This window comes from Musca autumnalis, unplaced genomic scaffold (assembly GCF_047663935.1).
Source record: "Musca autumnalis isolate F117 unplaced genomic scaffold, ASM4766393v1 scaffold_4, whole genome shotgun sequence".
Taxonomy (NCBI): Eukaryota; Metazoa; Arthropoda; class Insecta; order Diptera; family Muscidae; genus Musca; species Musca autumnalis.
Window position 1 is genome coordinate 84,620,335 of NW_027411977.1, and position 16,304 is coordinate 84,636,638.

Consider the following 16,304-nt stretch of genomic DNA (forward strand, 5'->3'; position numbering starts at 1 on the left):
AACCACCCGTTGGGGGCAGCTGTGGTTCCTCTCTGTACCACCTGCCTGTGAGTCCTATTCTGGTCCGCGTGATAGGTTCGTTGATCTAACGGTTATGGCTTGTACCTTTGGTCCTCCCTCTGACTCATGGTAGGACAAAGAAGGTAAAACAAATACTACAACAAATACAACTCAACAACAACCACATAGTAATTTGTTTTGTTTTTTTTGTAATGTTAGTGTCAACGGAAAATGTAAACAAAATAAGGAAATGTCTATAAATTATTGGAATTTAAAAACCAATAATTTGTCACATTTGATTGAATATTTTGGAAAACATGAATTAAAATTCGGTACATTTTCAATTTGAATGTTTCCATATCATTCCACTCATTCCATACTTGCTCACAGATAGTAGAATTCTTGCAAAAATGTTTGGGATCGCTGGATATCCATTGAAAAAGGAGATGCTGTTTCAAACTTTTGTTTTTGAAATCAAAGAAGCACATGTTTATTAGGGCTTTATTTTTTATACAAAATATCACACATTTTAACAAATGTTTTACCGCCTCTATAAGAGGCGTTTTAGTGTCGTTCAGACTTGGAGGAGGTTACACGTCATTGATATGAAGAAGTCTTTATGGGAAATAATTTATTTTTCAGAATGATATATTGTTTTCCTAAAAAATATATATCCCTAATGTACATCGAAAATGGAAATAAATATATTAAATGTCGTATGGAATTTGACACTAACGTTACAGCCCAATTCAGTCAGCTGGGTATTGCTGTTACCTTATATTTGTTCTACTATGCCTCTAACTCTAGATCATAAAGCTCTCTTCTGGCATGTATGGGTGGGTGAAACCTGTCCACTAGATTGTGGCAGGGACGCACGCGGTTCTAACTTCCAAGCAGGTACTGCTCCATCGACAACATATTGTTGTGCTAATGCAGAGGTAAAATCATCGTATCCTCATGAAGATGGTCTACTGATGTCACGAGACGTCACGCTCTTGGAGTCCTCAGTACGACATTGTTGCAGGTTTCAGTATACTTCCACCGCGGAACTCTAATATTTACATACTACAGTTTAGCACCATAGCTTACCAAGTATCACACTTTTTAAGAGGTCAACAAGGTTTCTTTTTTAGCAGCCAAAGTGCTGCCAGCCAGCGACTTGGGACTTTGTTCCTACTTCTGATCTTGTCACAAAAAGCTGCCGCTTGTATGGAGGACTAAAACATTCGGAGCAAGTTGAGTTTAAGCATTAAGCTCGGATAAAATTATAATTTTTTTCTATATAGCCGGCCTTCGGCCGGGGATTTAAGGCTTTCTGCTATGGACAGGAGCCAATCTAGGGAACGGGAGCAACATTTTCTTTTGAATTACAATTTTTCTCTAAGTAGCCGACATTTAACAAGGGAATTTTCGGAACTTCGGAGGCCCATATCTCGGGAAGTATGGACTTCCGCAAAAAAATGTTATATATATTTCTGATCAGGGTAACGAGACCTACATGTGGAAAAAATTTGGTACCGATCCGAGCTTAATGCTTAAACTCATCTTAAGCCAAACATTCTATCGAAAGTTACTACCAATATTTTGGGTAAGTTGTGGCAGCAATCAAGACATCATCTACCAATATGTTCAAAGGAAGCCTCAATTCAGCAGTCCAGGTGGTAAACAGTGTGGCAGTGGATTAAGCGGCGGATATTTTCGTATTCCTCAGATGGAAGAAATGTTTTAAGTCAGCTATGTGGACCCGAAGTCAACATTGTATACTTACGATCTTTATGTCGTCTGGAGGGTGTAGAATTTCAGAAAGGTAGACGTTAAACAGTTCTGGAGATATCACCCCGCCTTGGAGAACTTCTTGTTTCGTTGTACTAGTCTTGGATTTGTTAATTCTGAATTCCACAAACGACTGGTGTCCACACATATGTATATGTAGTTGATTATCCAACCTTTCAAACACGTTTGTAGAGAAGACTAATTTATGTCCCCGAACAGCTTGTCATGGTTGACGGTATTGAATGCCTTTGATTGGGCAAGAGCCACCATGACTGTTTAGTCGCAACGCCTGTTGTGGTTCAGTACTCGTCCTGTTGTGGTACTGTGCATTTCCCGGTATCCACGGTTCAGAAAAGTACGGTAGTCAAAGGGTAAGAATTAGGGCGGTCTGTTAACAGAAACGATGATGGGAAGATGTCTGAGCCAAGGGAAATGACGGGACACGTCATTTATCAATCTCCTGTTATCAATGTGGGAGCGTCTTAGTACAGATTGTGGGGCTATCAATTTGCTTAGCCAACGCTGCACCCCTCTGATCATTGCCTAGGACAGAATGCCAAAGCTCATGATGAGCATTGAAGTTCTGTAGCACTGGTTCTTTCCCTCCAAAAGTCAACCAATTTCCAGCATATGCACGGTATAACAGATAGGTCTGTACTGGATCGACTGCTGTAAAACAAAGGCAAGTCTTCCTCCTTCGCTTTTTGTACGATCCTTTCACAAAACGATATAACTACCGCAACGTTGCAAGCTAGAGGTGACAACGAGCTTCGTTCCCTGGGTGACGGAGACCATGATGTTTCTGCGACTCATAAAGTCCACAATTTCGCTGGCTTTGTTGCGGAGATCGTTCTAATTGAGCAGCAGGAACGATGCATCCCCGGGTCGCTGAACAACAACATGAGGTGTTAGATGTTGCGTTTGTTGTTGTTGGGAAGTCTGTGGGAATGTTTCGTATTTAGACGCTGGGCTTGGAGATGTTCTGAGGGAGGCAAGCAGCAACATAACCCTTATCGCAGTAGCCTCGGAAGTGCACCTATTCCCTACACCCATTACATCTCACCGATGTTGACATGTAGTAGATGTGGATCTGGAAAACGAACTAGGTCCATGGATTCTTCTCTATGCCAGCGTGAAATAAAAGAGCTCGGAGCTGGCATTCCGGGTTATATTGCCGCTTCCACGAACACAAACACATAATTGTTGATGTGACGGTCTCAGGTTGAAGATGCCTCCGTGTCGATCCGGTGCATAGAAGCGGCCGCAGTGGAATTGGGGTTTCGTATAATTGTATTCCCGACAATTGCAAAACACCGCCCAAGTGGTGTTCTTTTAATATATGAAGGACTTTGTATTAGGCCCACCACACAAGGGGCTCGGTTTTATATTTTTTCCTATACATATTTTACTCGCAAAAGTGTCCTTAACGCTGACCATAATGGTGTCGAGATGTATTTCTGAACATGCCGTTGGGCTGAGGGTATTTAGCTGTCAGCAAAGCCGTCTGATGCTTTCTAACATGTATTTCTATTTTTCTTGGGGCAAAGACGTTTATCCTTTTCTCCCAATAATTATCACATATGATATGTGTCACTACTGATTGAAAAATTCCGCTATATCCCACATTCTTCTCTTCGATATCATCACGACATACGACTATAAAATATGAAGCACTTTTACCACTCCGATTGAGACACCTCCAGAAAATGGATTGTGAACGCTTTTACGGCATCTTTTGGTATTTTTCGGTATAGTTCCATGATTCGTCACCTGGTACCATCGTATAAACGTCTTTTAAAGTACCACGATCGTATTTTTTCGAAGTTTTTTGCACCGATCGACACGAGATCCGACGAGAAAAACCCCATTTTTGCGGCCAGGTGTTCATTCAATATGCAGTGTTAGCTGGTGGATGAAATACCCAAGGATGCCTTTATCTCAAGGTATAAAACTTGGCGATCTTGCATTATCCGTTCACGCACGGCTTATCTTCTTATGGCACAACTGCCGTTTTTAAATGACCATCACTACCATTGGTTTTGAGCGAGCGTCGGCCACGATGAATTCATTAAATTAGTTTTTTAGATAGCCATCGGATTTTGCTTGATTGCTATGCAATGTCTTAATTTCATTGATGTCATCTTCTTTTTCTTCGGTCGAGCAGTTCCGACTTATGTTATATTATATCCGATTCTCTGTTGTAGGTTTTCCACTTGAGGCAATATTCTTCCGATGGTAATACATGTTTGGCAATGTTGTGGTACGGAATAACAGAAAATAATATTGAATGATTTCGGCCTTTGAATATAGGATGAAGGTTAAACAAACAACAATGTTAGTTTTAAAGTTAGTTGCCCCTGAAAATATGCAGCGTACATTCTATTGATACACACGTATTTACACCAAACGTGTGTTCTGCATACTTTTAGGGGCAATTAACTTCAAACTAAAATCAATTTACATTCAAACAGTTGCTTTAAGAGCCAGCTGGTATGAGCATGTGAAAAAATATTATATTACAGGATTTTTAATATCTGACAAGCAAACAATTCTCAAATTTCCTATCGACAATGTAGAAGAAAATGGGCCATGACTGTCACATTTTTCTTCATTATAAATTTAATTTCGATATTCAAATAACTTGCAATTTAATTTAAATATTTGATTACATAGTAAAATAGTTTTTTTTTACTTAAACTATAAACTTTTTCTAAATTTTTTCGTTTATATATATTTTCCTATAGCTGATCAACAAATACATTATATACCATATTATCAATACTGTAAACTAAACAAACATTTTACAAATTGAATGAATTTTAATTTATTTACGGTCAAATATTTTTGTTTTTTGTTTTATTTTTTGTAATTTAAATTACAAAACTTCTTTTAGTAGCTACCGGCTGTTCCCCTGCCAATACTGTCACTAGTTTTATACCCATTGAACCATCCATTGACTCTTCTGTCATATCATCATCCTCGTCGTCGTCTGCATTACATATTTCTATGGAAGTCGAAAATCGCCAGCACCAACATCAGCCATTGCTGGTGTATGGCGGCCAGAAAAAATCATCGGATAAAATAAATCCAATTAGTAGTTATGGTTCACATCATAAAAATTGTCTAAATGGCAATTATGCCACACCCACAACTTCATCTGTTCTTAAGCAACGTAAACATTCGGCAAATCCTAGTCCATCTAAATTACGTAAATGTCCTTTGTCACCGCTTTTAATAAATGCCGCTAAAATGCCTTTAGTTGCTGGTACTAACACTTTAATTGGTGGTAACACCTACAGTCTCAAAACACCAACACCACCACCCATTACATCAACGACCAATCTAAGTTTTACAACGCCAACAACGATAGCATCAGACGTGCAGTATTCAAATGATGGAGGAGCCCAACAATATTCGATTAAAAGTCCCCTTATGGTTGGTAGCAACATTAGTAACCCGACTTCGCTGGCGTCGTCCTCCTCTATAACTACGCCACTGTCGCCCAATTCATTGTCAGTGCATTTAGTGCGTACAACGAAAACTACACGTTTACGTGCCGCAGCACTGGGTGAGTTCCTGTTTTGATTTTCTTTATTTGCCCAACAAAGTTATATTTTTTGGAACTAACAATTGATCTAATATTACACATTTCCCTAATGTTTTTGACAGGATGGCAAATTAATTCTTTGGAATTATTCAAAATAAAATTCCATGTTTTGGTTTCAAATTTATTTTCCCAATAACATTTTTAACAGTGTGTTGGACCAAACAAGTATTTAATATATAATTTTTAACAGTGTACATATGTTTTCATTTGAAAAATTCTGGGGTTTTTTCTTGAGGAAAGTAGTTAGCGGACTTATTCGAATATAGGGTGTTTGTAGTGGGTTGTATACAATTTAAATAAAATTACTTTTAGGAAAATCTGACAACGCATACGATTTTAAAATGTTTGTTAATCATGAATAACAACATATTTACAAATATCGACCATGTTAAGTTTAAATTCTATCTCCCTTTAAAAAACACCCTATTAACGACACTTTAAACAAGCTGAACATCTTACTAATAGTTTATTATTGTTAATATTGCTTTTGATTGATTATCATCCATCAGATGAGGTATTTGGGTTACTATCGAATGGTGTATTTAGTTTTTGTAACATGGCTCCAACATAACTCAATTAACTACTTAACCAACCAATAACCGTTACTTATGATCTTAAGGTCATTAGTTAATTATTTTAACCCACAGCCTTAAATAACAGAATTAAATTGCTTAAAGAAATCACTTTGCGTTCTTCTTTCGTTTACGAATTAAATTTTGTTATTGTGTTTTTTGGCAAATTTAATTATTTTTGTAATGTTTAAAGGTGGTATGTGTCTTTCTCGTCCACATCTTTGGTGTCAGGAAAATATTGTTAGACATATCGAATTAATTTTCAGTGTACTCGGAGACCGTTTTTTCATTGTGTGACGACTTTTTCCAACCACATATACTTCACATAAGATCATCAAATACACAAGAAAACTGTATCAGTCGGCTTTGCCGTCAGAGATATACCCTCAGCCTGTGTGAACTGAATTGGCAGGTCAACTACCGTTTACACAATCTTAATCATATTCCCCAGTAATTGTGTATATAGAAAGTTTTCAGGTTTTGTGTCCCGTACAAACGTTCAGACAATATTATATATTTGGATTAAAGCTCAAAAGTGTTGCGGGGGAGGTACCAGAAGGAATGTATCGGCATGATAAATTTTGGAAGTGGATCTTATTTTGGGAGTCATTTCCATAGATAGTGCGCCCTCCTGTCATTTCAGCTGCTCACGGTATAACTTAGAGGTTTTGGACCACTACGTCAGGGCGCATGGACTTGCCCATGAAAAACATAATAACGTTGTAAATAGGACACAAGGAGTAGCATCGGAATAACACCATGCAACACTGAAAATGCAAACAACTTGTAGTATGCATTTTTTGAAAGTACATATTGAGACTACAAAAACCCTAGTAGGGTTTTGTCCCGTCAGATCCAGTTCGGATTTTCTGGCCTCATCTAAACCGTGCTAAAACTACAGTTTTTTGCGTTTATCGGACATTTATCTCAGAAACGATTAGGAATTTAGCCTTGCTGTCTTTGGCAATATTGTAGCCCTAAACTAGTAGAAGTTATCTTTTGAACAGACCACATAAGAAAAACTCCATCTAGGGCATCAAAATCGATCAAATATAGAAGATTTTACATACTTTCTGAAATTCTGGTCAGTATCAGCTAAACCATTGGGAGTTGAACCAAGTAATATTCTGCAAAAATATTCCAAATAAAGTTCACAGCAATTTTTCAGAACATTCTGAAACTCTCAAATGCTTACATCAAGTTGTTTTAGCGGTATTTTGCATCATATCTTTTACAACACGTATTTCAAACACAGTTTACACCAACGGTTTATTCTCGCATTACGGATTTCACCACATTATTGACATATTTTTCAAATGGTCGTTGAAAAATATACTGAAAACAACGTGATAATGGTATATTCCGAAGAGTTATGAATTACTTTCCAGCGAATATTTTTCCAAATGAAAACATTAAGAAGACATTAACGGTTTTGGAAATATGGTGCGAAATGTATACAAATTATGGAAATTTTCGATATTTTATAAAATTTGAGGCAATAAATGTAGTTTTTCGAGTTAATTTTTTCTCCAAATATTTTATTCTTGTCCTTACCTACAAATTTGCTTCAGAGGTCAGATGAAAATTCACATAGGTTTCAGAGATATAGCCCAGAATTGCTTTAAAAAGTCAATATTTAACCATGTTTAGATGGGGCCATAAAATCCAAGCTGGATCTGACACAACAGAACACAACCAGGGTTTTTGTTATTTGGGTATGTACTTTCAAAAAATCCCCAGCTCATATTGTTTGCACAAGATTACGTTAAAAATGTTGCACAGTGTAAATTGCCAAAGAATATTCGAACAGACCATAAACTGCACTTAAACATAAATGTTGAACATTTTTGGGGGAGGTACCCTAAGGAGAAGACCGATATGTGTAACCTTTTCGAAGTTAAAATACATTTGGACAAAATATTATGAGATTCAAAGTTTGGACCAAATCGGTTACACCGTTCAACAGATATAGCGCGTAGCATTTTAGCGAAAAGTTTTGAACGTTTATGGGGGAGCTAGCGGACCGATATGGCTCATCTTCGAACTAAAACTAAGTTTGGTCAAAATATTACGAAGTCCAAATTTTGAATCGAATTGGCTGATTCGTTCGAGAGTTATTGTACGATCCAGCCACAAGACCATGGTGCCATAGAGTTTTTTGTTACAGTTTTCGCGCCATTTTCTTAGGAAGTATAGACTTTCCCCTGAAAGAACTTGTACCGTCGTAACGGGGGTAACGAATACAAGATGCAATTTTGTGTGAGAAGTAACCGAAGAATTGAACCCTGATCTATGTCTAATAGAGATATTACTATGTGTAAAGTATGGACCAAATCGGTTACCTGAAGAAGTGGACCGATATGGCTCATCTTCGAACTTCAACTAAGTTTGGACAAAATCTTACGAAGGCCAAATTATGGACCGAACCTTCTGATCCGTTCAAGAGTTATCCTGCGCTACAGCCACGACACATGCGTTTTTTGCAGCTTTCTGGTCATTTTCTTAGGAAGTATGGACTTGCCCCCGAAAAAGCTTGTACCATCGTAATGGTGAATACAAGTTGCTACAATAAAACTCAAAGTGATTCGGGAGGAGGTCCTAAACTGCACTTTTCCGAAGGATTCAACCGATAGATTCCGTATTGGAACCTCGTCTATACCTGATAGAAATTGTACGATGTGCAAAGTTTGGACCAAATCGATTGCTCCCTCCCACAATTTTACAGAAAATTTCTGAACTTTTGTGGTGGAGGTACCCGAAGAAGTGGACCGATATGGCCCATTTTCGAACATAAACTAAGTTTGAGCAAAATGTTACGAAGTGCAAAATTTGGTTCGAATCGGTTGATCCGTTCGACAGTTATCGTGCACAAAAGCCAGTCAGACAGACAGACGGACGGACGAAGGGTCGGACATGGCTAAGTCGAATCCAAATTAACTGAAACGAATTTGGTCCAAACATACTTGGGGTCTAAAACCATTATTTCGATGAAGCGCATTTTTGGTCGTATCAAAGTGTATATACCCTGTTTAGCCTAAAGGCTGAGGGTATAATTAAATATTCACGTTGTCATTGGAGATGGTGAATCTCAGTGAGGGGTTATACTTCTTGTGTCGGGAGTTGTACAATTCCTGCATGGTGCTTCTGGTAATGTTGAGTGGAGATTCACATTTTTTCCGGTGTCAAGATTCATGGTTTTTCCGCGAACAACTCTGCCGTTTAAAGGTTTGGAAATATGCTCCAGTTGACCCAAAACTACTCTAGTTTGTCGTGGCAGCTGACGCTCCTCAGCTGCGATAGATGGGGGATGTATTTCGAGGACTTTATTCACATTATATTTGCTTATGGCCTTAGCAACTGCATCCGTGTGAATACTATTTAAACCTGCTTGATACGCCTGTTGATGTAGGGGTTCTCTCCTATATTGTTGGACCTCCCACTCTAGACCATAAATATCCTTCCTGATATGCCTGAATGTGTCGGGCCTAGCCTGCAGATGGTGATTGGGATGGCCCTCACGGTAACTCCCAAGCGAGTACTGCAACTAAAGCCTCTCATGGTGTTGCTTTACTGGAAGAATCCTTGCCTCCTCATGTAGATGGTCCACTGAAGACTTGAGGTGGCACCCTGTTACTGTTCTCAGGGCGGCATTCTGGCAAGTTTGAATGTTTTTTTTAATTCGTATCACATAATTCCAGGCAACAAACTGGCGCCGCATGGCTTACCACAGACCGACCTATCACATTATATGTGGTCAACAAAGTTTCATTATCTGCACCCCAAGTGCTGCCGGCTAGGGACTTGAGGACCTTGTTCCTACTTTTCAGTTTGTCGCAGATAGCTGCGGCGTGCGCGCACCACTTGAAAGTAGTGTCGAATGTGACCCCTAAAATTTTGGGGCAGTTTGTAGTCGGAATTCTGACCGTCGACCACGAAATTCAATTCTCTTCCAAACTGCGCTGACCATGTGGTGAACAGAGTGGCTGTTGATTTTGTTGCGGAAATCTGCATATTCCTCGAATGGAAAAAGGTGGTAAGATCGGTTAAATAGTTCTTCAGTCTCTCACAGATGTCATCAGGATAGGTACCTGACGCCAGAATCGTGCAATCATCCGCATACGTCACGATCTCGATGCCGTCTGGAGGGGGCGGAATACAGGAGAGGTAGAGGTTAAATAGTTCCGGAGATATCACCCCACCTTGGGGAACTGTCTGTTTCACTCTACGGGGTTTGGACTTCTTTTTCCTGAATTCCACGTACGACTGGCGTCCACACATATAATTGACTATCCAACGTTTCAAGCTTGGCCGGAGGGTTGTCTGCTCAATGTCCTCAAACAGCGTGGAGTGCCTGACTGTATCAAAGGCTTTTGATAAGTCAAGCGGCACCATCACTGTTCTATCGCACGGCCGTCTCTGGTTGAGTCCTTGACCAATATATGTGGTAATGGCGTGCAGCGCAGTTGTCATGCTGTGCTGCTTACCGAATCTATGCTGATGATTGGCAACTTGATAGCTATTTCTGATACTGGGGAGGACTAAGGCCTCAAGGGTCTTTGCTACGGGCGACAAAAGCGAAATCGGCCTGTACGATTAACTGTTGCTGGCATCCTTGCCGAGCTTCCGTAGTGGAACCACCCTGCCCATTGTCCAGACTTCGGGAACAATGAGGGTGGATAGCGACAAGTTGAGAACTTTAATGAGATACGCCACTCCCGGCTCATCCAGCTGCTTCAGCATTACCATGGAGATTCCATCAGGGCCCAACGTTTTGATGGCATTGGCAACATCATCCATTGTAAACTGTGGTGGTGTGGTCATCTCGGGGTGCTCGACAATCTGTCGATTGAAATAACTTGCGCACCTTTTTGGGTCAGTCAACGTAACGTCGCCAAACGTGACTGAAGACCTATCTTCGCTTCTTCCAGGGTTCGAGAGTGACTTAACCACTGCCCACAATTCACCTATACCGGCTCCAATGTTGCAACTCTTCAGATGATTTAACTTGTTCCGCTTATGCTCGCCGACCAGTCTGTTAATTTCCAGTGTCAGCTCCCTGACTCTGGGGTCATTGGGATTGGTTCGACGAAGATCATCGCGCTCATTTACTAATCCCGTTGCCTCTGCTGGGAAGTTTGGTCTTACTTCGGGTATTCGACCAGCAGGGATATGGCGAGCGGCTGCAGCTGTGATGATATCTCGGAACGTCCTTTCCGCTACCCGAACATCAGAGGGATTGGGCAGTTCTCTGAAGCGGTGATTTGTGAACTCTCTGAAACCCGACCAATCAGCTATCTTATGATTGACGAATGCGCGGAGTTCAGAGGTAATGAAATCGGGTGGTCTGCTAATGGAGACAATTATGGGGAGATGGTCTGATCCAAGGGAAATGACGGGTTGCCAGGTAACGTCATTTGTCAGACCAGGTGACACGATACTCTCTTATCTCAAGATTTCGGTATGGTCCTAAGGAAATATAATTAAAACACCTTTCTGACTGTCGAACAAAAACCTAAATCTATGTGAATTGTTGAGAAAGGATGTAATACGGTCAATTTAGTAAGTTTTAATGGGAGTGGTCATGTCAGCGGATTTTGTTCTGCTACTTTGAATACATGCTTTAATTTTATACCAACAAAATATTATTGATTTCGGTAGGTTTGATGATAAAAGTCATATGCTATAATTAACTAAATATTCTACAGGGGTGTCTTTCTTTGCAGAAAAACTATATCCAGTGCCTTCTTGTTTCATGCCCTGGATATAATGTTTTGCAAAGTCAGAGCGGCACAAGTATACTAAAGTACTACAATGGAACAGCTAAGCATGCAATTGGATATTTGCGTTTATATACATACATATTATGTACTGACCTCAATATATAGTTTTCTTTATCTATGGCTCTCTTCCTGTCCTTTCTTTATGGCTCTCTTTACTTCTGCTTTGCATCTTTCAACAATTTCTAAAGCTAATTTTCCCACCTGTTTCCCATTGGAAATTTTAACTTTTTAGTGTTAATATGTTTTAATTCAACAGCATTTACATATGTATGTATGTAGGTTAATCACATTACCAATCAATCATTCAATAATTTGTGATATCCTAACCATTCGGTAACTAACACTAACTGCACATTTCCCCTTTCCATTTTTCTATATTCCTTCAAATCATCGCTCCACGATATTACTATCACAGATAAGAAGAAAGGTGAAGAAAATCGGCAACCCCAGCCACAACTGCAACAAAATTTTACCTCTCCGACATCACCGAATAAACAACGTTCGGCAATTTCTTCCGATAAAAATCCCAGTGGATCTGAGAGTGAACAAAACCAACGGCAAATGCCCAACAATTGTTCACCCACAAATCGTTCCAAAAAATTGGTACCTTCAGTATCGGTTTCGTCGGTAAAACAAAATCTAAATGAAATGCAGTGTACTGCTGCAACGAAATCGAATAATACTAGCACACGTTCAAATGGTAGCGGAGGTGGTAGTTCACCAAAATCTCCTAAAACTAAAACTTCCTCCAATAACGCCACAACTTCAGTTGATTGCACCGTAAAAGTACCCTCATCACCAAAATCTCCACAAAAACATTCAGCAATGAATAAGCAAAATGTTGCCAGTGGTGGTGGTGGTATGCCAACACCACCCACACCTCTGGTCGATGATATCGATGTTGATTTTATGGAAATTCATGATTTACCTATGGAAGATGATATACCACCCATGATACGTCCACGTTGTTCAACAATGCAAAATGATGCCCATGAAAAGAGAAGATCACTTTCGTCAAGTATATTGGTGAATAATGAAGCACCACCCGAATTAAGTCCGGTACAAAGGAGTCGAAATGTAAGTATGTGAGATATTTAGTAAGATTTTTTTATTAAACACATCATTTTTTTCGCATTCCTTTCTTTAGCATGATCGTTCACCCCGCCGACCAGAGGAACGTGATAAATCTTCGAAACGTAAATCAAATTTGAATCGTTCACAAAATGAAGAAGCGATACCGGATAGTGGTAAGTTTTTTTGCGAAAGAGTGGCTGGAGGAGTGTGTTTTGAAATGATGAATTCCCAGTGTAGAATCTATACAACGATTTTTCTACAGGTGGTACTGCGTTAATATCGGAAAGAATTAATAGATAAACGAGGGTAGCTGTTACATAAACTCATTTTACATCCACACGCTTACAAATATAGCTGTCATTAATGAACTTTACTCGCTTAAAGTTACAGCATGTCTCAGTCAGGTTCTCAGGTTCTCCGATCAAAGGTCATTCTAAGAAATGGCTGAAATTTGGTATTTGGTCTTCATTAGGTAATTAAACTTTCCATATGAAATTTGTCGGTATAGGTCCATGTCTTTATATAGCCCCCATAGAGCGTAGCTCGCGATTTTCGGTTCTTTGAAGGTTGTAACCTCATATTCCTCAAAAATTAAATTTGGTATTTAGTCTTCGTTGGGGGTATAAGAATTTCTAGAAACTTGTCGTTACAGATCCACGCCTTAGTATAGTCCCCATAGAACGGTACCTCCCTATTTCCGGTATTTTTAAGGTTGTGGTCTCAATATTTCACCGAAATGTCTAAAATTTGCTATTTGGTCTTCATTTGGGGTATTAAACATTCCATATGAAATTCGTCGGTATGGGTCCACGCCTTCATATAGCCCCCGGAGAACGGTACCACCCGATTTTCGTTATTTTGAAGTTTTTAGCCTCATTATCACACCAAAATGGCTGAAATTTGGTACTTAGTCTTCGTTGGGGATATAAAACTTTCTCCCAGAAATTTGTCGGTATAGGTTGGCGCCTTCATATAGCCCCTATAGAACGGTACCACCAGAAATTAGGTATTTTGAAGGTTGAGGCCACAGCAACTTACCCAAATTGCTGAAATTTGGTATTTAGTCTTTGTTGGAGGTAAAAGCCCTTTTGACTGAAATTCGTCGGTATAGGTCCACGTTTCGATATAGTCCCCATAGAAGGGTACCTCCCGAGTTTCGTAATTCTGAAGGTTCCCACCGAAAAACTGAAATTTGTTATTTAGTCTTCCATGGCGTTATAAAATATTCCAAAAGAGAATTTTCAGTATAGGTCCGCGGGTCCCTATATCCCCCATAGGAGCGTTCCAAAATATCGGAAATCTAGTATTTAATCTTCTTTGAGTCTAAAAACTCTCCGCCAGAAATTTGTAGGTATAGATCGACATTTTGATATAGCACCCAGGGAACGGTATCTCCCGAATTTCGGTATTTTGAATGTTAGCCACATTGTCTTACCGAACTTGCCGAATCGTTTTGATTTTTCTTGCAACAGGTTGTACTCAAGGCACCTATTACGAAAACTGTAAAAAAACCTCTACGGCAGCATGTGTAGTGGTTGGTGCGGCCAGCATGTGGAGTGGCAACTCCCGAACCGAATACTGCATTGGTTTGGTCCACAATTGACATATCGTAATATTTCTTAGAATATTAGATGAAATTCATTGATGGTGCTTATAGGTCCACTCCTGCCGGTACCTCCCCCACAAAAGTTCGAAAATATTCCCCAAAATGGTAAGCGTAATAACTCATAAAGGGAGCAACCGATTTGGTCCAAACTTTGGATGAAATTAGAAGATGGGCTACCTTCCATACAAATTTTCGGAACAAGTGAGGTTTAAGAGCTGCTCTCAAATCCCTTTGATTTTTGTTTTAACAACTTCTGTTCACTGTCCCCATTACGACGGTACAAGTTTTTTCATGGGCAAGCCCATACTTCCTGAGAAAATGCACGATAACTTTCGAATGGATCAGCCGAGTCGGTTCAAAATTTGGCCCTCGTAATATTTTGTTCAAACATAGTTTAAGAAGATGGACACTATCGGTCCACACCTTAAGGTACCTCCCCCCAAAAGTAAAAATAAATGTCACTAAAATGGTACGCGCTATCTCTGTTGAACGGAGCAACCGATTTGATCCAAAATTTGGATCTCCTAATATTTTGTTCAATGTAGGGTAACTTCAAAAATGTTCCATATCTATGCACTCCTTAGGGTACCTCTCCCACAAAAGTTCAACATTTTGGTTAAGTGCAGTTTAGGATCAGTTCGAAGATCCGTTGGAAAATTATATTGATGCTCCTCCTTGTGGTCCTGTTTACAGCAATGTTATGTTTTGTCGTGAGCAAGTTCATGCTTCCTGACATAGCCCAGCAAAACTACTCATTACAAATTGACCTACTTTCTCATTATTTTAACACGGGCATGTCATAGGGAGTAAGTACTTATTTTTTGGCACTTAAAAGTAAATAAATAAGTACTTAAATAAGTAGTTACGTCTTGAAGTATCCAGTTAGTAACTGCTTATTTATCTACTTTTTAGTGGCCAAAAAATAAGTACTTACTCCCTATGACATGCCCGTGTTAAAATAATGAGAAAGTAGGCCAATTTGTAATGAGTATTTTTGCTGGGAGTGGTCCAAAACAGCTAAGTTATACGGTGACCAACTGAAATGACTGGTGGGCACGATATCTATCGATAGGAATGGCTTTCAAAATAAGATCCACTTCCAATACGAACTATGTCGGTCCATTCCTTCAAGTACCTCTTCCGCAACAATTTTAAGCATCAATCCAAACATATATTTTGTCAGCGTCCAAAAAAAATTATAGGGGAAAAGGGTTTTGGTTGCGTAGCCGGTATTCTATTCGATATTATCAATAGATGAAAGTTTCAATTCACACAGGCTGAGGGTATATATCTGTCGACAATGCCGACTGATACTTTTTCACTTCTTTTTATTTCTCTGGGCTTTTACCAGTTGGATGTTAAATAGTCCACGTGATACGATACATTGTTTGATATTAAAAGGCTTAAAGAGGTTCTTTATCCTGTGTAGTTTTCACAGTTTGGCATGGTTAATAAATACAGATATGGCTTGCGAGACATTTGACTGTATAGGACTGCCGCTGATGCTACTACATATAACGACTTGGAACTTCATGGGTCTATTAGGGATTGAGCGTAAAGTAACGATGTGATCTAAATCCGCATTTTGCAGGACGCCATTATTTCGTAGTGCTATATTGCTAACACATGCCGTTTTGCCTCTCTTGTGTACGATGTATATGCCGAAGTTGATGAAGGGATGAACTTAGTATGTGTTTCTCTAGCCATATTGCCCGAATCAGTTTCGGGTAAGAAATATACGTCATTTCCGGGGATAAGATTCACTTTTGCTGGCATCCTAGCCTGGCAGCGGGATCACCTTGCCCTTTTCTAGATTTCGGGAACGATGAGAGTGAATGACTTTCGGGATCGGTTAAATATAACCCTGGCCCCTGGCCGATCTTTATTTCCAT

At 39.5% G+C, this 16,304-nt stretch overlaps 1 protein-coding gene across 36 annotated transcripts in view; it reads left to right on the forward strand.

Annotated features, from left to right (window-relative positions):
* Svil (Supervillin) overlaps positions 1 to 16,304 on the forward strand; it is a 1,126,087-nt gene that overhangs the window by 666,993 nt on the left and 442,790 nt on the right. For 27 of the 36 annotated variants that reach the window (XM_073980363.1, XM_073980344.1, XM_073980341.1 and 24 more), the window contains 2 exons: positions 12,148 to 12,809; positions 12,880 to 12,979. The exons of 8 other annotated variants lie outside the window; for them this stretch is intronic. In XM_073980363.1, the coding sequence (XP_073836464.1) occupies positions 12,148 to 12,809; positions 12,880 to 12,979 (762 nt within the window). Of the gene's footprint in view, positions 1 to 4,621; positions 5,342 to 12,147; positions 12,810 to 12,879; positions 12,980 to 16,304 lie in introns of those variants that run through there. One more of the 36 variants, XM_073980365.1, reaches the window with a different exon arrangement.